This window comes from Myxocyprinus asiaticus, chromosome 1 (assembly GCF_019703515.2).
Source record: "Myxocyprinus asiaticus isolate MX2 ecotype Aquarium Trade chromosome 1, UBuf_Myxa_2, whole genome shotgun sequence".
NCBI lineage: Eukaryota > Metazoa > Chordata > Actinopteri > Cypriniformes > Catostomidae > Myxocyprinus > Myxocyprinus asiaticus.
The window spans coordinates 54840939-54863498 of record NC_059344.1 but is presented as its reverse complement, the minus strand read 5'-3'; the positions used below and the strand labels follow the sequence as shown (position 1 = coordinate 54863498).

General features: G+C 40.1%; 1 protein-coding gene across 1 annotated transcript in view; it reads left to right on the top strand.

The window, feature by feature from the left end:
- LOC127446652 (collagen alpha-1(XXV) chain) overlaps window positions 1-22560 on the top strand; it is a 256471-nt gene that overhangs the window by 150022 nt on the left and 83889 nt on the right. The window contains exon 4 of the mRNA XM_051707759.1: window positions 184-191. Within this exon, the coding sequence (XP_051563719.1) occupies window positions 184-191 (8 nt within the window). The remainder of the gene's footprint in view (window positions 1-183; window positions 192-22560) is intronic.

Below are 22560 nucleotides of genomic sequence, written 5' to 3'. Positions count from 1 at the left end.
CAAAGCTTAAGACTACTCTTAAGAGCATTTCAGAGAAGTTTTATGCATATGGCCCCAGATGCAAGCGAAAACCTGTTCAGTGTGAACAACCCCTAGTCTCTCATAAATATGCAAATGATCTCACCTGTAACAAATTTGAACTAATTATGACTCCTTTTCTCTCTTGTCTGTTTTTCTCCCCAGGACCTCCTGTAAGTACCATGGTAACAAGCTGTATGCAGTTTGCATGACTAATTCAACATCAATGCAGGTAGTGTCTTGTGTGCTATCCAGATAGAAAACTTCTCATCTATTTGAAAGGAGGTGACAACATGCAGTTATTTCCATCAGTTTTTCTTTAAATTTTCCCCTTTTTCTGTTCCTGTACTAATGTTATTGTTATCAGTGGTCACTGGGCTTGCTATAGTAAGCTTAATCATTTTACAATGCACAGATGTAATGGTTAATCTCGTAAATCCACTGTAATGCCATGGCTTTTTTGGTTGTCATAAAAAGTCTCAGATGCCCAATGTAATCTTATAGTATGATTAAAATATATATTTTTACCCATGGTTCTCCTTAAAGGAGAACATTATTCCCATCTAAATGCAGTAAAATTGCACTAAAAAGAGTCTCACTTCATTATGTGCTGAGTGATCACAGGAACTCTTTACAGTACCTCACATGAATAGAAAGTCTCTGCTGACCAAAAAGGAACACATGGCCATACTTAAATCATGCAGGGCTCTGACAGTCAAAGGCAATGATGTACTTGAGTCACTGAGGTCCACAAATGCTCAGAAAAGGATTTTGTCAGATGCTTATTGTCAGATGCTTTGTCCTTTGAATGCTGAAGGTGGTCAAACCACTATACAAAGCTGCTAACCAGTTCCCATGTTCCTCCTCTCTCCACTCAATGAAACACAAGCCATTTGAGAAGAGTCATTTGAGAACTTCTACAGATAATGAGAATTTATACTTATGTAAGTCAAAGGTGTTGCTATTTACATTTATTATGATTGTTGAAGGGTAGTGGGTAGGACATACTACAGTTATTACGTGGGCTTTTATGGAAAAAGAATAATTCTTTCTCTTGAATTCTGACCAGAGCCAGTTGTCTACTTAAATTAACTCTATTATATGTGAATAATGATTATTTGTACTTCCTGAAGAACAGTTGGGTTGTATGTGGTTTTCAATGGGCTTTGTCCATTTACAGATCATTTGAGAGAAATTCCATTCAAAGAGACAAAATTAGAGGTGGAAAATCAATGTTACTCTCTACTTCTCTTTAACTTCTGAGTCCATTTCTTTACTCTCCATTTTATTTTATTTTTTTAGCAGAGCTTGTCATTTAAGTAATGACAGACTATTATTTAGGAATTCGGAGAATAACAGCCCACCTAAAAGTTTTAGAAAAGAGATTAGAAAAACAGTCATACGTTTATAACCTGTACTATAATAAGGGGAAGCCAGCCATTATTTTTGCTACTGTCCAAATTGATATTTAAATGTCCTAAGAAAAGTCCTTTGAGTGGCAATGACATTTTTAGGGAAGTCCAAATGGAAAGGCTCAAAACACTCCTAAAGGCCCTTCCAAAACAAACATTATAGAAGGTCACATACAGAGAATGCTTCCTGTACATAAAAGCAATGCCATAAAACAATGTCTAAATGTATTAATATATATACATTACTATGTATTAGTATATATATATATATATATATATATATATATATATATATATATATATATATATATATATATATACTAATACATAGTAATGTATATATATTAATACATATATATATATATAATAATATATATATATTATTATTATTATTATTTTATTTATTTTTTTCTTCTTCTTCTTCAAGAAAAGTTGTGTCTCATAATTTGAAAAATTCAGTATTTGCCAGAACAGGTTACTGTACATACAAAATAAACGGCATGCAAATACACTGGGATGCAGTTTTTTTGGACAGAAGAGTATTACTCCTGTTGTCACCATGTAGAGCAACCACAACTGAAGACTAGTTGACAGAGGCCCATACCATAGACTAGTGGCAGAACTAAACTAGTCGGTTTAACCCCTAGCAATTTATAAAACATACATATGTTCAGCTATGCCAAACTGGAAATTACAAGTAAAAGAAAAGAAAAAAAAGCCTGTCCTTTCATTTCATTTCTCTAAAGTTCAAAGACTAAGTGTCAGCTTGAATAGTAGCTACTACTTAAATAATCTGGGCCCTTCATTTAGCATTAAGTTACATTTGTGCTGTAGCGAGTAAATCTTTTAAAAAACATATGGAAACTGGCTGGGTTTCCTGATAACGTTGCAACTTAAGCTTTAATGATCATTTTAACTTATGTTGCTCATTATTTCACGATGCAGTAATGCTTGTTTCCCAAACCAGCAAATAGATTGCTCGTTATAAAGTAGAACTTAAGTGCTTTGTTACAGGAGCTGTCCGGTCCAAAACGTGATGATCACTTTGGCCAGTATGTCCAGATGTTTGTCTTCTCAAAATGAAAATAAGGTGTAAATTCTGACAAACATGGAAGTTGCTTGTAATCTTGTCGAGGTGCTGAAATTTAGTACCTAACTATTACAGAATTTAATTAAAGAAATAATTATAGCTTTAGTAAGATGGAGTTTCAGATATATTGATGCTCAATAATAGAGATTAATAAAAGTGCCTCAATAAATGCATGTAACGTGAATGCACGCTATGTGAATCATAAGGGGCTCTTATGATTCACATAGCATGCATTCACATTACATGCATTTATTGAGACTATAGGTGAGCCGATTTGAACCAGCCATTGGAGGAAGAAAGAAGAGGAGGAGGATGACGAGAGAGAGAGAGGGAATCTCTCATTGCGCACTCTTGCTCTAATTTCCTCTGTAAACCAAATTTTAATTATTTATTAAAGGTGCAGTATATAAGATTCAGAAACCCTTGTTATTAATGACACCTGTGACTGTTAAGTGAACTGCAGCCAGCTACCTGTTGCTCGCTCTCGTGCACACACTCCATAGGGACGCGAGCGAGCATCGACCAAAACAATGACGTAATGTACAAAGAGGCTGAACGTGATTCACCGACATCATGCTGACAGATGAGGTAGCATAATTAAAATTAGACAGTTATGATTGTTTTACTACAAACTTTGAGACTGTATATTATATTTGACTCTCCAGTGCTGGAACAGGGCTAAAAAAAAGTGTGGATATACTGTAGGTCTGACTATGCGAGACTGTAGTTTGAAGTAATCACTTTTCTTTGCATGATACATTGACTGCATTTATACAATAGCCTATGTTGGCGTTAGCTAGCTAGCCAGCTTTATCAAGAGCTGTTAGCTAAATTTGGTGGATGATGACAGTAGCTGTTTATAAAATAGACTGTACATTATAAATATGTAGACACAATTCAGTATTGATGTGATTTCATCACAACTGTCATTTTGATATATCAATGTGCTATTGTTTTATAATAATAGAATGTACACATTTTCTGTATAACCAAGTTACGTTACACTAATGAATGGAGCTTTTTGCATTATCTTGAACATTGTCTAGCATTCATGTCATGTATTAATGTAGTTTACCTTGCTGAATAATTACAGATTAACATTGACATTAACCTGACTTTTAAAGAGAAGATCGTTGAAATTATTTGAAAGTTACGAAGCAAGGTAGCTTGCAATTCGTCAGCGTTAGCAGGCAAGATCAAGTTAGCTAAAATTACACAGATCAATCCTTATGGCACTATATTTCAAATGCTTTGCAGTTATGTAAGCTTACCGGTTCAATAAGAAGAACAGCAATTCAGGGTCGGTTTTGATCTCCAAAACCGGTTTTGATCCCCAAAACTGAACAAAGGTCCCTCCAGGAATCAAATGCCCTGCCGATATTCACTCTAGTTTTCGCTCGACCACGATCAGGTTCCCGCATAGCCAGACGGGATTCAGTAGATAAATGTTATTTTTTGGCTTACTCTGAGTTTGTGTAGGAGTCGGATTCCGTCTCTAAGATAACGTTACCTAGACTGTCTGTTGACGCTGTTGAATAGCGGAAGAGAAGCTACTGTCTGAGGCAAGGCTCTTGGGAAAGCACATAAACGTCACATCCTTTGGATTTTCCTGGCAAAAGCGACCTGCTCCCTTCGTATGAAAATCATTCTACATGCTTTAATAGGCAGCCTAGTAAGTCCGGGAAGGGCTTATTTTTTAAGTTGTGTTACAAGCCATTCACACATTGGCAAAAAAAAAAAAAAAAAGAAAGGTGAATATTATATGAAAAATGGTACGTATTGCACCTTTAAGGAATATTTATTACGTTTTAAACTGCATGGTCATATTTCACACATATATCTTCTTGAATAATCTGTTTAATAAGAATCTGTCATCTTTCTATTGCCATTACAATTATGCTTATCAAAGAAGGGTAATATATAAATTTATACTGCTTGCCTTGTAAATTTAGACCTATCACGTCACATGTGCAGACTGCAGAGACTGCCTTTTGATTTCATAGCAATTTTTTCATCACTTTTTATCCTCTAAAATAGTATACGATGGCTTTCCAATGATCAAAATATATTAAAACAATTTATTATATGTCCATTGTCTTTGATAAACTGTGAAAGATGCCATAAAGATATGTTTAAGTTGCATTTAATGGACTTATGAGTGGTCCAAAACTCTCGTTAATTTCCAAACTTCTTTACGAACTACTTAGATAACGATACTTTTGGAAAACGCCTTAGAGATTAAGTACTACTTAAGTGCTGCTAATGTTCTACTTAGCGCTTCAGGAAACCCAGCCTCTGTCTGTTATAATTTAAGTTCTGTCTCATTAGCTAACAGAATGTAAATTTCATTTAGCATGTTGACTCTTCGTTTGTCATTTAAAGGCCCATAACATCTTCACCAGTTCACTAATGAACATAATGCAGCTGAAGGTTAGAGGGGCATGGTTTTAATCCCAGGCATTGCTTCTTTCTTTGTCCCTCTGGCTAAACCCCAACCCATTCATTTGACATGCAAAGTGCTAGCAAATTAGCTCCACAAGGACACTTATATATGAGCACTCACTCATGTAGCCTAACCTTCACAACAATAAATAATTGAAGGGAGACATTTATGTAGCTCATGAAATAAACATAAGATACACATGCTTCAAATTTATGAATGATTTCTGCAAAGTGTCCTTAGAATTATGATACAGTGTGTAAGCTTTCGAAGTACAGGCATTTAGCAATTGAGTGGATGCAACTGTAATGCTAACATTAGCATAAGCTGAGAGTCTTGAGTGTTCACAGGTTTAACCTACCAAACCAAAGTAGGGAGAAATAATCAATCCAGGGATCTTTTAGCTTGGGAACTAGTACACTAAAGGGCATCCCACACCACATAAAAACTATACTGTGGGCCTAACTGCTGTCTAAAATGCCGTTTAGATCTTGTGTGTACTTTATGTGCCTCAATGGCTTTCCAGCACTGACAAATAAACTTTTTTACTTAGAATATAAAGTGAGTCCTGAAAGGTGTGTTTTTATCAATTTTGTTTTTTTTTGTTTTTTGTTTTTTTTTGCTATGTGTCAAGGTGAATAAATTATACAATGTGTCTGACTGGAGTGAGATGCACACTGGTGAAATCCAGGAGCCACACATTTGGTCTTATCAATAATGCAGTGCGTCTATAAATAAAACATTCTCAAGCTGGTCTTTGATCAACCATCCACCAGGGGAGTCTGAGTTCAAACACATGCTAACTTGCTGCTAATTAGCATGACAGTAAGATGAGGGATGGATAAACACATTCAATGGAACTGACAAAAGGATGTGTGCATTGCGGAAAAGCAGAGAAATAGTGCTGAATTAGTTTTTTGCTTTATTTAGCCTTGGGTGTTTTCCTTGTTTATTCTGATGAGTGTTTATATTCCTCCACACGTGTGCGTGAACGCAGCGCTGGAACAGCTGGCTGATCAAATCACAGACACAGAACAACAATACTTGGACTCAGTTAATATTATTCTTGGGGATTTTAACAAAGCAAACCTCACACGTGAACTGCCCATATACAAACAGCACATTACATGCTGTGACGAGGAGGATGGCGGGGCCGTGCCATGACTACACACGCCAGGCCCCCAATCTGACTAATCAGTTGAGGAGATGAATAAAGGCAGCCGGGTGCAGCAGTTTGGGAGAGAGAGAGCCACATGACTGTAACAGTATAAAGGATGGGTAAGGAGGAGGCAGGAACCAGCTGAACAGTCAAAGTAATATTTAATGAAACGGGGGGGGGTGCTGCCCTTCAGGCCCCACCTTCCTCGTGACCTGGGAGGGAGACAAGGGGAGGGAAAAGGGGAGAGGGAAAGAGCGAGGTGGAAAGACAGTGAGAGACAGAGAGGAGAGAGAGAGAAAAAATTGCTCGCCGGTTCCCAGACACGCCGTGGCCTGGTCCTCGACCACTCCTCCACCCTCTGGCAGACGACAGCCGCTCCTCTCCAGATGGACAGCAGTGAGTCCACTGACCCCTGGCCGATAGAATGCCCCTCCGCGTTCTGGCAGCCGGTAGCGAGCCCCTCCACACCTGGCATCGGCTCCACCACTCCAGGCGGCTGGCAGTGACTCCTCCGTCTGGAGACTGCTCCTTTGGGCAGATGGCAGAAGCGAGGAATCCACGACAGCGATTCCCTATGGCATCACTGTAACAGTATAAAGGATGGACAAGGAGAAGGCGGGAACTCTCTGAACAGTCAAAGAAATATTTAATGAAACAGAAAGACACAAACACAATATATATATATATATATATATATATATATATATATATATATATATATATATATATATATATATATATATACAGTTGTGCTCAAAAGTTTGCATACCCTTGGAGAATTGGTAATATATGTACCATTTTTAAAGTAAACATGAGTGAGCAGGAAAAACACATTTCTTTTATTTCTTATGGGATTCATATTAAACTGTAGGTTATAACAGAATGGCACAATCATAAAACAAAACATGGCAACAATGAAAAAAATTTAATGACCCCTGTTCTGCATACCCTTAGTTCTTAATACTGTGTATTGCCCCCTTTATCATCAATGACAGTGTGCAGTCTTTTGTAATAGTTGTCTATGAGGCCCCAAATTCTTGCAGGTGGTATAGTTGCCCATTCGTCTTGGCAAAATGCCTCCAGGTCGTGCAAAGTCTTTGGTCGTCTTGCATGAACCACACGTTTGAGATCTCCCCAGAGTGGCTCGATGATATTAAGGTCAGGAGACTGTGATGGCCACTCCAGAACCTTCACCTTTTCTGCTGTAACCACTGGAGGGTCAACTTGGCCTTGTGCTTAGGGTCATTGTCGTGCTGGAAAGTCCAAGAGCGTCCCATGTGCAGCTTTTGTGCAGAAGAATGCAAATTGTATGTCAGAATTTTCTGATAACATGTTGCATTCATCTTGCCATACATTTTCACAAGATTCCCCATGCCTTTAGAGCTCGCACACCCCCAAAACATCAGTGAGCCACCACCGTGCTTCACAGCGGGGATGGTATTCTTTTCACTATAGGCCTTGTTGACCCCTCTCCAAACATAGCGCTTATGGTTGTGACCATAAAGCTCTATTTTGGTCTCGTCACTCCAAATTACAGTGTGCCAGAAGCTGTGAGGCATGTCAAGGTGTTGTCGGGCATATTGTAACTGGGCTTTTTTGTGGCATTGGCGCAGTAAAGGCTTCTTTCTGGCAACTCGACCATGCAGCTCATATTTGTTCAAGTATTGTCGTATTTTGCTCCTTGAAACAACCACATCATCTTTTTCTAGAGCAGCCTGTATTTCTCCTGAGGTTACCTGTGGGTTTTTCTTTGTATCCCGAACAATTCTTCTGGCAGTTGTGGCTGAAATCTTTCTTGGTCTACCTGACCTTGTCTTGGTATCAAGAGATCCCTGAATTTTCCACTTCTTAATAAGTGATTGAACAGTACTGACTTGCATTTTCAAGACTTTGGATATCTTTTTATATCCTTTTCCATCTTTATAAAGATCTATTACCTTGTTACGCAGGTCTTTTGACAGTTCTTTTCTGATCCCCATGTTTCAGTATCTAGCCTGCTCAGTGCATCAATGTGAGAGCTAACAAACTCATTGACTATTTATACACAGGCACTAATTGCAATTTAAAAAGCCACAGGTGTGGGAAATTAACCTTTCATTGCCATTTAAACCTGTGTGTGTCACCTTGTGTGTCTGTAACAAGGCCAAACATTCAAGGGTATGTAAACTTTTGATCAGGGTCATTTGGGTGATTTCTGTTATCATTATGATTTAAAAAGAAGCCAAACAACTATGTGATGATAAATGGCTTCATATGATCACTATCCTTAAATAAAAGACTGTTTTTTTGCATGATCAGTCATATTTTCAAAATCAATGCCAAAATTTCACAATTTCTGCCAGGGTATGCAAATTTTGAGCACAACTGTATATATATATATATATATATATATATATATATATATATATATATATATATATAGTCCTATTGTAACATAGACTCGAGGATGATGTTTGAACCCAAGCAGGTATTTATTGACACACAAACAAAGACAGCAGGTAAGTGATGACGTGACAGTACTAGGTTGCAGTGGTGATATTTTATGTGATGAAGACTAATGCTGATAGAGATGATGACTTTCCTTGAGGTGGAGGGTTTGCAACAATGAAGCTTGTGTTGAGGAGATGGACACTGGAGTTGCTGGAGAGGAAACATTTGGAGTAGAAGAGTTGCTGGAGAGGAATCGTGATGGTATTTAACGCTGGAGATACAGGTATGCGAGTCTGTACACGAAGTTGTACAGAGGTTTATATAGAGGGGTTGATTGATGCAGTGATTGGAGGCAGGTGTGGGTGATCAGTACTCAGGAGAGTGAGATAAATTGGTAGGTGGGTCAGAAGGATCTGTGACATTACCCCCCCCCATGGACCACTCCAGAGGGACGTGCTTCCCTACGCCGTAGCCGACCCCATCCACGCGGAGCTGGACGATCAGGATGTGCATCATGGAAGTTGGAGAGTAGGGTCGGGTCCAGGATGTCATCTCGAGGAATCCAAGATCTCTCTTCTGGACCATAACCTTCCCAATCTATGAAGTATTCGAGACGACCCTTGTGGCATCGGGAGTCCAGAATGTCTCGGACTGCATAGATAGGTCCATCCTCCAAGACAAGTGGCTGGGGGGGGTCGTCAACAGGATCATGTTCTGAGGAGTGAGGAGAGAGAGAGGGGTGGTAAGGTTTTAACAGTGAGACATGGAAGGTGGGATGTATGTGATATTGGGGAGGGAGTTGAAGCTGATAAGTGACTGGGTTGATCTCTCTGGTGATTGTGAAGGGACCAATGTAATGGGGACTTAGCTTTTTGCAGGGGAGATGCAGCCTGATGTCCCTTGTGGAGAGCCACACCTTCTGCCCAGGTTGGTAGGTGGGAGGAGAAGATCTTCGGGCATCAGTGTGGAATCTCTGGTGGTGCACCGCCTGTTGCAGGTGGTGGTGAGCTAAGTCCCAGACCCTCTCGATTTCTCTGAACCAATGGTCGACTGCTGGGATGTCAGATGGTTTGCAAGACCAGGGGAAGAGAGGTGGTTGGTAACCGAGTATGCACTGGAAGGGTGTGATGTTGGTGGAGGGTTGACGAAGGGAGTTCTGTGCATACTTGGCCCAGGACAGGAAGCGACTCCAGCGGTTCTGGCGGTGATGACAGAAGGTTCTAAGGAAACAGCTTACCTCCTGAATCTTCCTCTTTGTCTGCCCATTACTCTGCGGGTGGTAACCAGATGGGAGTCTGATGGAAACTCCTAAGAGAGAGAAGAAGGTTCTCCAGACTCTGGAGATGAATTGGGGACAACAGTCAGAAACGATGTCTTCAGGGATCCCATATTTTCGAAACACGTGGTTGAAGAGGTACTCTGCAGTCTCCAGAGCGGTGGGCAGACCCTTGAGGGGGATCAGTTTGAAGGCTTTGGAGAAACGGTCTATAGCTACCAGCACGCAGGTATAACCCTCAGAGGGAGGAAGGTCAGTGATATAGTCGACTCCTAGATGTGACCAGGGTCGGCGAGGAACGGACAGCGGAAGGAGTTTGCCAGCCGGTAGTTGTTGTGGTGTTCTGGATATAGCACATTCTGGGCACCCTTGGATGAACCTTCTGACATCTCGAACCATGTGGGGCCACCAGAACCGGTCCTGGATAAGCGAGAGGGTCCTATTGGTCCCAGGGTGGCCAGTGCCCAAGGAGGAGTGTACGGAGTCGAAGAGTGTGAGACGTTGAGAGGAGGGTTCATAGGTCTTGTTGGTAGAGCATCCCTACAGAGCTGGTTCAGTGGTGGAGGCATCGCAGATGCTATCATCCAGGGACCATTGAATGGGACTTACTATGACGTGGGGGTAAAATGGTATGCGGTTCCTCAGAGCCTTCCTCTGGAGCGTAAAGTCGGGAAAGGGAATCTGCCCTGGAGTTCTTGTCACCTGGACGATAGGAGATGGTAAAGTTAAAGCGAGTGAAGAAGAGGGCCCATCTCGCCTGGCGGGGGTTTAAGCGATGAGCCTCTCTGAGATACTTGAGGTTCTTGTGGTCTGTGAGCACCAGGAATGGATGTTGCACTCCCTCCAGCCAATGCCACCACTCCTCCAAGGCCAGTTTAATTGCCAACAGCTCTCGGTTCTCAATGTCATAGTTCTGCTCCGTCGGGGAGAGTTTCCTGGAGAAAAAGGCACATGGAAGAAGTAGCAGTGGTTTCCCCTGCTGCTGAGACAAGACTGCTCCTACGCCGCTGGTCGAGGCATCTACCTCAATGATAAATAGTCTCTTCGGATCAGGATGTACAAGGAGTGGAGCGGAGGTGAAGGCATCCTTCAGGAGTTAGAAGGTTTGTGAAGCTTCGGAGGTCCAGGAGAGAGATTTGGGTTTGGATCGGAGAAGAGAGGTCAGCGGGGATATGAGGGTACTGTAGTTCATGATGAAGCGGCGGTAGAAGTTGGCAAATCCTAGGAATCGCTGGAGCTCCTTGATGGTGGTTGGAGTGGGCCAGGATTGCACCACTGTTACCTTCCCCTCGTCCATCCGAATGCCTTCCAGGCTGATGATGTAGCCAAGGAACTGGAGGGATGTCTGGTGGAAAGATCACTTCTCAGCCTTAAGATACAGGTGGTATTCCCTCAGCTTTTCCAACACGAGCGCTACATGATGACGATGGTCAGTCATGTTCTGAGAGTACACCAGTATGTCATCAATGTAGATGAGGACGAATCGTTGGAGAAACTCACGGAACACCTCATCCATGAAGCCTTGGAACACAGAGGGGGCGTTGACCAGGCCATACGGCATCACCTGGTACTCGTAGTGGCCTGTAGGAGTCACAAAGGCTGTCTTCCACTCGTCTCCCCTCCGTATTCGAATGAGGTTGTAAGTGCTGCGAAGGTCCAGCTTGGTGAAAACAGTGGCTCCTCTCAACAGTTCCAAGGCAGCTGGGACAAGGGGAAGTGGATACCGGAACTTAACCATAATCCTGTTGAGGGAGCAGTAATCAATACAAGGGCTTAGGCCTCCATCTTTCTTAGCCACGAAGAAGAAACTCGAAGCAGCAGGAAGGTCGGATGTAACCTTGGCTGAGAGCTTCCTTGATATAATCCTCCATGGCCTTCTGCTCAGGAATGGAAAGTGGGTAGACTTTGCCACGGGGCTCTGGCTCACCAGGGAGGACGTCTATCGCACAGTCCCATGGTCGATGCGGTGGTAGTTGTGAGGCACGTAAAGGGCAGAAGACATCCTGGAAGTGTGAATAACAGGAAGGGATCTCCAGAGGGGTTGTACTGGCAGGGCTCTCAATGGTGGTGGTGTTGACATTGAGAGGGGAAGAGTTTCTGATGGGCATGCTGGGTCTGTGAGTGAGTCAGTTTGGGAAGCAGGCAGGGAAACACTGAGGCCCCCCATTTCAGGACGTCACCGGAAACCCAGGAGATGACTGGAGAATGTTGTATAAGCCAGGGACGCCCTAATACGATGTCAACGGTGGAATTCTCCAGAACCAGTAGGGTGATGTCTTCGTTATGCAGCCATCCCACTTGGAGTTTTACAGGACCCACGCAGTGACGAATAAAACCTGTTCCTAAGGGCTTGCCAATTATGGAGTGGATTTGAAGCTTGTGTTCACAGGGTCATTTTTGAAGCTGGAGTTGGTGACAGAGTGCATCCGAGATGAAATTGCCGGCTGAGCCTAAGAGTAGTGTGGATACCGAAAGAGATATCAGGAGTTGTAAGCATTACACAGGTTACTAAAGGAGAAGTACTGACCATAGTTGCGGTCAGGTGGCTCACCGGAGTACGGGGAGGTCGAGTGGGACACGCAGAGATAACGTGTCACTTACCACCACAGTACAGGCACATTCCCTGTCTCAGCTGGCGTTGGTGCTCTACAGTGGAAAGAAGAAAAGCATCCATCTGCATGGGCTCGCTGCTAGGTTCTGGAGAGTGAAGAGTGGACCTCAGTGAAGGGAAAGGTGGGGACTGCAAGGTGGGTAATTCAGAGAGATGCAGCTGCAGCTTGGGATCGAGTCCATGGCGATAAGTGGTCAGTAGAGCAGACTCATTCCAGCCACTAGATGCTGCCAGAATACAGAACTTTAGAGCATAGTCATTAATAGAAGACTGACCTTGACGAAGTTTGAGAAGCTGTTCAGCAGCTGATGTGTCACCCTCAGAACTTCCAAACACCTCCTTAAAGTGCTGAACGAAGCTATCAAGAGGCTGTATTACTGGACTTTTCTATTCCCAGAATGAATTGGCCCATTGAAGTGCTCTTCCAGACAGCAAGGAGGTGATGCAGGCCAACTTCGACCGCTCAGTGGGGAATCGATGCAGCTGCATCTCAAGGGCGAGCAAACATTGGAGTAGGAAACCACCGCAGTCCTCCTCCGATCCTGAGAAGGATGCTGGATTGACAACGGGACTGGCGGAGTAGACCGGTGAAGAAATTGCGGAAGTGCTGGGAGCGGGTGAAGCAGAGGGATTAGCGGGTTGAGTGAATGCACGCTGTAGTGTGTCAACCAGCTCCTGGATGGGATCCGGACCTGCTGGGTTCATGATTCTTGTCGGTCTGGTCTTCTGTAAAGTATACTCAGACTCGAGGATGATGTTTGAACCCAAGCAGGTATTTATTGACACACAAACAAAGACAGCAGGTAAGTGATGACGTGACAGTATTGGGTTGCAGTGGTGATAGTTTACGTGATGATGACTAATGCTGATTGAGATGGAAACAAAGACAGCATGTAAGTGATGACGTGACAGTACTAGGTTGCAGTGGTGATAGTTTACGTGATGAAGACTAATGCTGATAGAGATGGTGACTTTCCTTGAGGTGGAGGGTTTGCAACAACAAAGCTTGCGTTGAGGAGATGGACACTGGAGTCGCTGGAGAGGAAACGTTTGGAGTAGAAGGTTCGATGGAGAGGAGTCGTGATGGCATTTAACGCTGGAGATACAGGTGAGCCTGTACACGAAGTTGAGACCAGACACAGAATGGAAGAGGAGTGAGGTTTATTTAGAGGGGTTGATTGATGCAATGATTGGAGGCAGGTGTGGGTGATCAGTACTCAGGAGAGTGAGAGGGTTGAGTGAAATTGGTAGGTGGGTCAGAAGGATCCATGACACCTATTGTGTATTTCCATATATATTTTATTTTCTATCCACTTTTATTTTTATTCTATATTTTTATTATAATCTCTGTCTTGTTGCTATATTTGTTGTGCTTTAGAAGCTTCTGTCACCAAGACAGATTCCTTGTATATGTAAGCATACTTTGCAGTAAAGCTCATTATGATTCTGATTTAATACTGTCAGAATCCAGCAGCAGTCCAGGTTCACTCAATGGAAGCTAATGAGCTGTTCCATAGCACACGACCCAAAAATTGTGTGTTCTGACATTTGAACCTGGATCTCTGCAAGTAAATACACTACTGTATATCCATATTTCTGTATACAAAAATACAGTATGCATATTAAATGAATAGTTCATTTCCAACATCATGTACTCACCCTCTTCTTTCTTTCTTTCTTTCTTTCTTTCTTTCCTTTTCATGTAATTATTTCTTTAAAGTATCACACACAGCTATCATATTGCCTCTTAAGAATATAGCGCACAAGTCATGTGGGCCTTTTATGTGCTTTTGCTCATTTTGGAGCTCATAATGGGAAACAGTGGGCAAGATTGTATTTATTTATTTTATTATTTAAATTCCCCTTGTGTGTTTCATGGAATGACACAGTTGTAAGTAAATAATGACAGAATTTCCATTTTTGGTTGAACTATTCCTTTAAAATATTATAGACATTTTGTCAGACATTTGTCAAATTGTCAAATAAGATTTCTCAGGTTGAAACAGATGATCTGTCTGTAACAGGGTTGGTCAAATTGCCAAATCTGTGACTATATTGTAGTGTTAGCTTGTCTTATAACATTCATGTTGTAGATCCATATAAGAAGTAGACTGTACAGCAGAACAACTGACTGTAAAGAAGAAATTCTTTGTTCCTAATTTTTTAAACACTCAGCAAAGTGTGCAGTATATTAGTGCTGATTAAAATAACAGCCTTTTCATATTCAGAGCTGAATAGATAGAAATACTGTACACTTTGATATATTTGAGTGTTCTTTCTTCTGGATGAGATTTCTTTGCAGATCTCTTAGACATTCTATGCAGTATGATAAAATGTTCCCCCATTTGAATCCCTATGAGTGTGCCTGCAAACTATTTTATTCCTTGCAATGGTTATGCTTTTTAAGAAGAAAGCCTAGACTCAGATTAATTCAGGAGCAATAAGAGGCTTCAGAACACAGCCCATGGCATTTGTGTGTGTGGCATTACTGAACTCATTGAAAAACATTTATCTTTGCTTGAAATTTTGCCACACTTACAAGTGAGCCAAGTGTAGTAACAGATGGAGATTTCGAACTTTTTAATATTGCAGCAGTGTTCGTAATGAGAGCATTAGCGACAGGCAGTTCCGTTTGATAGATTTTAATGAGTTTTTAACAAATCTGTTAAAGCCACTCAATAAATATGGAGACCACAGAAGGATGGAGCGTGCTGAGCTGGGACGTCCTGCTTTTAGTGGCCCTTCCTGTAAGAGAATGATCAGCTTCATTAGTGTTCACAGGCCTCTCTGGCCACACCACCCTAATTACAAGGTGACCCAGAAAATTAACTTGCCTGGCTACATGTGGAACCCCCAAGGTGCAACACAGAGAGGCGCTTGCATGCAGTTGACATTAAAGGTTTTTTGTTGCAAAGTAATTATTATATACTGTGGATACAGGAACCAGATGGCATTTCCAGCCTAGTTTTCCAGTGTGGTTTTCCTATTCTAACCTAACCTCCCTTACTGGGATCCCGCCGATGAGCACCAACCGCATGTGGTCATCTGCTCCTGCCCGCTCTCCTCTGATTACTTACAGCCCCGTTCTGCATTTGTATTCCCACTAGATAAAGCTTGCTTTGGAGCACTGCTAATATGATCAAACATTCTCACTTCAAACTAACAGACAACCCTGAGGTGGGCATCTTTTTTCTTCCTTCTCTGACTTTCCATCTCAGATTTGGGGGTTCCACATTTGGTTTTATATTCATTTCAGGGGTTAACCACTAAAGCGCCCTATTAAAGTCTTAATAGGAACTGCCTGAATGCTGCAGTACTATATGACCACTTCCTCTCATGATACTGACATGATCTATTTGTTTGCAAGCTTGTATGCAAGACAAATAGGGTTCAAAAGTGCTGTTTTCATATGAATTTAGTGCATTGCCAATTTTATTGCTTAGTATGCTGCCTTACAAAGGCAAAATGCAGCGACTATGTCAACACTGAACTTTTTCTTAACCCAAACCTGAACCTAACCATAAAGAACCCTTACCCAAACCCTAAACTTAACCATGGTTTTAATAGGATAATCAACTTTATGTACCATGTACAAAAAGAAACATGTTGGTACAGAATGAGCATTATTATGAATTTTCCAAAGTTTAACCCTAAACCCAAACCCAAACCTAAATCTCAACCTAACCATAAAGTCTAACCCTTTACCCAAACCCTAAACCTAACCTTGATTCTAACAGGAAAATAAATTTGGTGTACCATGGAAGAAAGAAATCACTGAGGTTTGGAATGAGACGATGAAAGCATATTACATGTTATTGACATACTTTGTCTTTTCGTCAGGAGTATTGCATAAATAAATATGAAATTAGTAACATTTGTTTGGACATTTCCTATCTTCAAAAAGAAAATTTTGTATAGGATGCTAACTAAAATTTGATGCCTGCATTGTACTGATTTGAAATTCTCTTTGTTGATTAGTAGGTCTCTTGGGGAATAAAATGTGATCTTATCGTACAAGCAAAGTCATACCATTTCTTAGGATTTAGCCATCTCGTACAAATTATTACCAGTTGTCATGAGACTATTGAGTTATAAACATATTGCCTTACTGCAGTGCTTGATATTACTGTGACATGACAGATCATTTTCTAAGAGACCCGGTTTTGTTCATAACTCAGTTTTGAAAATTATGCTACTTTGTTTTGCTTTTGCACACCAATATATTGTCCTTGTAAAGAGAATTACTTTTTAAGGAAGAAAACTGCATGAGGAGAAAGCACAATAGGCACATTTTATTAATAATTTTATATTTGACAAAGTTTTTACCCAAAGCTCCTTACGAGCACTTAAAGGGGCAGTTTCCAGTTTAGAAACCTGGGTTCACTCCTGTCTTTCTCCATGTGATGGGGTAACTCAGCAACTCTTGAGTTTATGCATCACACCTTCCAGAGTTGAACCCTCAACATTTAGGTACCAACTAATATCCTCTACGCCATGCTACGCTAAGCAGGCTTCTTAAGTAAACCGCAGAACATCCTCAAAAAAGCAACCTTTGCTCTCATGACGAGAACATCATAAATCTCTTTAAATTGTATTAATCAGCTCAGATGACCCTAACTGCCATTAAAATGTACCATATATGGATGAGTGAAATTTGGCAGGCAATTTAACGTTTCAGTAACTGCCTTCACCACTGCGCATTTACATCAAACAAATCTGCCGTCCAATGGCATTTCCGTGGAAAGTGGAGGCCAGCCTAAATTACTTGGTTTTACGACTGTGTTTTACAGCATTTGCAACCCCTGTTTTATTAGGGTCCCATAAGTTATGATCTGCCATGAAAATCATACATGCTCCCTTCTTTGTAGCTGGTGAGGGTCTGCCACTACAAGTACCCGAAATGCCATCAGCACAAAGGCAAAGCCCCTTTAATGGTAAAGCACACTTGCAGGAGTTTTCAGCTTGTTTTGGCAAGTATTATGCTGGAAGATCAATGAAGCCAAGAGGAGGCCCTCGGTGTGTTTGGTTTCCCTAGTCCATTTCCATTTACTAAGTCCTATCCATTTATTTTTGCAGGGCACTGACATCTAAACAGGCCTAATCTTGCCATAAACAACCCAGCAGAGATTTTCAACAGGATAATAAATCAGGTGCCATCTGTCAGCTTTCTGGACTACATTACTGAAACCATATTCGTTTGCTTAATCTCGGCAACTAGAAGGAATGAGTAGGAAATGTGATACTACCACTTTCACATACTGTTTGAGAATGAGAAATGCATTTGTGAAGGTCCAGAACCCTGGTTTAAAAGGTGTCCCAAAAAACGCAGATCATTTTGTTTGATAAAGTCTGTCTACACCACGGCTGAAAACCAAACATACTATATAATTTATTTTTCATGTTAAAACAGCATAACAGGTTGCAGCGATCCAGTCTTTTCCTTGTGATGCAGAGGACAAAATGTCAAAGCATCATCTACCATGGTTTATGATAATGATTTGCGAAATGCCAAATGAATTTATGAATTCACTCTACTGTCACCTTACCTTGGAAGATTTGAAACAGAGCTGACAGAACCAGTGGGTTTAGATTTCAGCATAGTGTATTCTGTTTAAGGTAATTATGTGATAATGACAATGGCAGGTTTAGCCACAACTGATTGCTGGCCCACAAAAAGGGGCTCATCTCATCTGATGAGAGTTAAAGGAATAGTTCACCCAAAAATACAAATTCTGTCATCATTTACTCACCCTCGTGATGTTCCAAACCTGTTTGTAGTCTTAATCTCGTCAATGTAATTATTGTCATAAATGCTCATTGAAGGTTTTTATTTTTATTTTGTCAATGATAACAAACAAGGCAATTGTGGAGGGTGGGGTCAAGACACCAGACAGAGAGTACATGTGGAGAAAATCACAAACAAGACCAAAACAATACAATAAGACAGGTGACAGGATCCTGATACTAAATATATACTTTACAAGACTGTCAGGAACCTGACAGAATTTATTCATATAGTATAATAATCCAGCATATTGGGGATTTCCCCACTTACATCTTCACAGAAAATAAAGCTAATGAACAGATGAACTTGAACTAAGTTATGTGCATCAGAATGCAAAACCTGCCTTGTGAATACCCTGTTTCAATAAATATGTGCTACATGGAATGCAATGTCCTAAATTGGCTAAAACACGGAAAATTAATAACAGTCTGTAATGGATGAAGAATTCAGAACAGAATTTAGAATAACTTCTAAAATGTAACTAATACATCAGTACGTTCATACTGCATGCTTTTGTTTCAGGAGCTCAGGATTTGACAACAAGGACAGTCGTAGCCTACTGTGTTGTATATTTTAAATGTTTGAAATTTTTTAATTGATGGGCTAAGTGTTTGAATATTTGATAAAGTTTGGTCTTTTGCAGTTTGACACATTTCATGAATTTTACACATTATCACCAACTAAAATGTGTTATTGTAGTCAGAGTAAAACTGGCCAAAATTAATTCATATGACAAGACAAAATATTGGCTAAATTTAAAGAACTGTTTTGTCCAAAGACTAAAACTATGACTGAAAAATGTTGATGTAAAATGTTGGGTAAAATGTTAGCCTCAGAGGCTAACATTCTGCTCAACATCTCTTTTTGATTTCCACTGAAAGAAGAAAGTCATACAGGTTTGAAACAAACGGAGGATGAGTAAATTGTCAGAATTTTCATTTTTGCGAGTTGTCCTTTAAATACTGTCCTTGTACAATTAGCAAAAATTGAAATAATAATAATAATAATAATAATAACAATAATAATAAGGGTGGAAGAAAGCAGTTCAGAGCTTGTGAGAAAGCAACGTCCTGTTGCATGAATTTCTGCTGCATTGAGCCATATTGGTATTCTGATCTGGAAAATTCCTCCTGTCAGGTTGGTTTGATGCTTTATTTGTTTATAGACTGTTTCGAACCATTTCTAGGCCAAACTAACTCACTAAAACATAATAAACTTAAAAATAACTCATAATGCTATGTAGACTTTGGTTCAAGCATAATGCTTAGCGAAGTGCATACAAACCATAATGAGATGCTTTTGGTGATAACTTATCGTATTATGATTACCATTAAGTGTACTAACTTTATCAGATTTGTGGGGAGTCTATGTTTCCCAGTTCCTCATGGTTTTGGCTCTGAATGCACAAGCCTTTCATGTAGATCCCTGGAATATTTTTTTCTTCTGGCATTGCCTGCTTTTTCTGGCTGGCCCTTTTATGCCAATAATTTTATTTTCTTTCTTTTTTTTAAGGAAAGGCCGCTAGGCCAGGTATCACAGAGTAATTCAACATGCACATTAGGTCTTAAAATCCATTGCCATTTGACCTGGTTTTCTGCAACTGTGGCTAGGGAGTGTGTGCTTGCTGTCATTTATCATTTTTCTCCATTCTCTACTTCCTTTTTGATAGGGCCTGTTTGCTGTACGTAAATAATTCAACTACAACAGCCGAGCAGAAAAGAGTCATAAGTCTGTAATTGTCCTGACTGTTCTACATTCTGATAACCTTTGAAAGGCCTGCATATTGATGATGTTTTTACCTTTCAGTCAGATAGAACAAGCAAGGGCTGGTTTGAAATACACTATTACTATTACAATATTAGCATTTGTCAACTGCTAACAGCAATCCATCCAAACTAGTCAGCATTAGGCAATTTATGAGGGAATAGACAAGCAGATGTTAGGCAGAGCCGTACAAAGCTGTCTCAAATTGTACAACTCTGTACTACAAGTGTAAAGAATCATCAAGCATGTCATTTAGCCTAAATATATAGGCTATTGTTTTATATTTTCCTAATTTGCCACAAATGTCACCAACATGGTTCTTCATCATTATTGTGTACTCAGTAGCACAACCCTCTGGTTGCCACATTGAAAAGCAGCATGAACAAGACCGGAATTTTTCAGGAAAATGTTTACCTCCAATAAAACACCAACTGGCCCAACTAGAGCAAATTAGTAATTTGAGAGCAATGAGAGAAATACATTTTGATTCTTTTCAGTCAATGACTTCTAAATTATTTAGAAACAATCAGGGCTAAATGAAATGCAAAGTCATATGAGGTCATTTGGAACTGTGGTTGCACACTTTTTGCAGCAGTCTAAAGACTAGAAACATCATCCACATTAGTATGCAACTGAGACTAAGAACAAATAGTTTACATTTACTCTACACAAAAAAAAAAAAATATTAAATAATATTTCACAGGTTTCAAAGTTTAAAATGGCCCTGAAGATTTTGCAGGGTTAAATTTTATATAAATAAGGTAATGCCCATCCCTTGCAATGTTCGGAATAACATACTAACATACTTCTGCAGTATACACAAAGTGGTGGAAATGGCCGAGATTCATGGGGAGGGGGACCCTAGCTTGGAAGTCAGAGGGCATTTGAAGATCAGTTAAGAACTGCAGGAAGATTTGGATGGATACATCTCAGTTTACTGCTATGAAAATAAGGAATTCCTGTTGTAGGGGATTTTCCTTTAAAAAACATGTAACCATTTGGAAGAGACTAATTGCACAATGAATTCTGCAACTGTAGGCAAAGGCAGATTAACCAAATGGGCAATTGGGCGAGTTCCCAGGGGCACCACGACTCCGAGGGGCACCAACTCAGGGATGGCTCAAATAGAAATCGAATAAAAATTTTAACCAATTTGCACATGTGCGATAAGTTTAGTTTCTAGCGCTTGGAAAATCCACAACTGATGCCTATTAACAGCGTTGCAAAAAAATAACATGTAAAATGAGTCTGATGTCTTCTTTGCTTTTGCAAAATCTTGAGCGTTCAAACTTTAGTACATGGCCATGGATGCATTTTCAGGGTTGAGGTAATGTTCCCTCTGTGCTGCGCTAGTCATCACTTGTGCCGCTCAACCATGTTCAAGGGCCGCGAAACACAATTTTATGCGCTGCTCGCATAAACAAGAGCAGCAGAAACAGAGAGGCGATTAAATAAAACACAAGGGATTATTCATTGCCCCAAGTCTGTTAGTATTTGATGCTTGACTTATAGAACAAGCTTAAAGATGGTGAGCTTTGACTTAGAAACACTGAATGCACCATGTTTCTTAGAGAAACACCATAAGATGTGTTCCTAATAGGCAATTCATAGTGTTTTTTCAGCGGTCTATAATTAAACAGTACAATTAATTCATTACAATGAATGTAAAAAAAAAAAACTCTTTATTAAAATGGATGGTTTATAATATGTGTTTATTACAAAGCAGGTAATGGAACTTAGAAATGGCTATAATAAATCTTGAATATTAATAGTAATAAAGTTATGTCATTATATCAAAGTTTGTAATGATATGGGATTGATTATTTTGAACTCCCTTATGTTTTAGTAGCTGTACTTGTTAAACACTAAACAATTAAGATAAGGAAATTTCAGTGTGACTAAAATTTGCATGATGCTAAAGGTTAATCTCAGTCTCAGACAGTATGTCCATTGAATTCCCACAGAGCACCACAGCAAGCATGATGCATATTGCATAGGAAATGGCAAGAGCTGGCAGAAAATCAATTTTGATTGGCTGGCTGCAGTGCAAGTCTTGCAAGACAGGGGTGCACAGAATTTACCAGTTTATCAGGTAACAAAGTTTAGTTTAGAAGTCACCAGGTTGCTACAATGAGCGCCTTTGAGGAAGAACTAGTCAAAAAGTATTTGATTTGTTATTAGATTTGCTAAAGCTTGCTAATTTTATGGCATTGAATCTCTGAAAGAAATGAAAGAATAATGTTTGAAGCAGATTATGTGATTAAGTAGTAATTGGAATGAGCTGCCACTTTGTTGCATGCCAATCCACAGTAAATGATAAAATAATAAGAAAATAAATTTCGACAATTTGAAATGTGGGGGGATGGAGGGGGCTTCCACATAAATTTTGCCTAGGACCTCTTAATTTCTAGAACCGGCCCTGTACCAACTTGACAACCGACACAAATTCAAATTATATACATTTACGTGAGCAAAAATTTTTTTATTTTTTTTTATTTGTGCTGCTGTTTATTACTATTAAAATGTATTACTATTAATACTTGCATGGCTGTTGCCCAGGGGCATCATGAAGTCT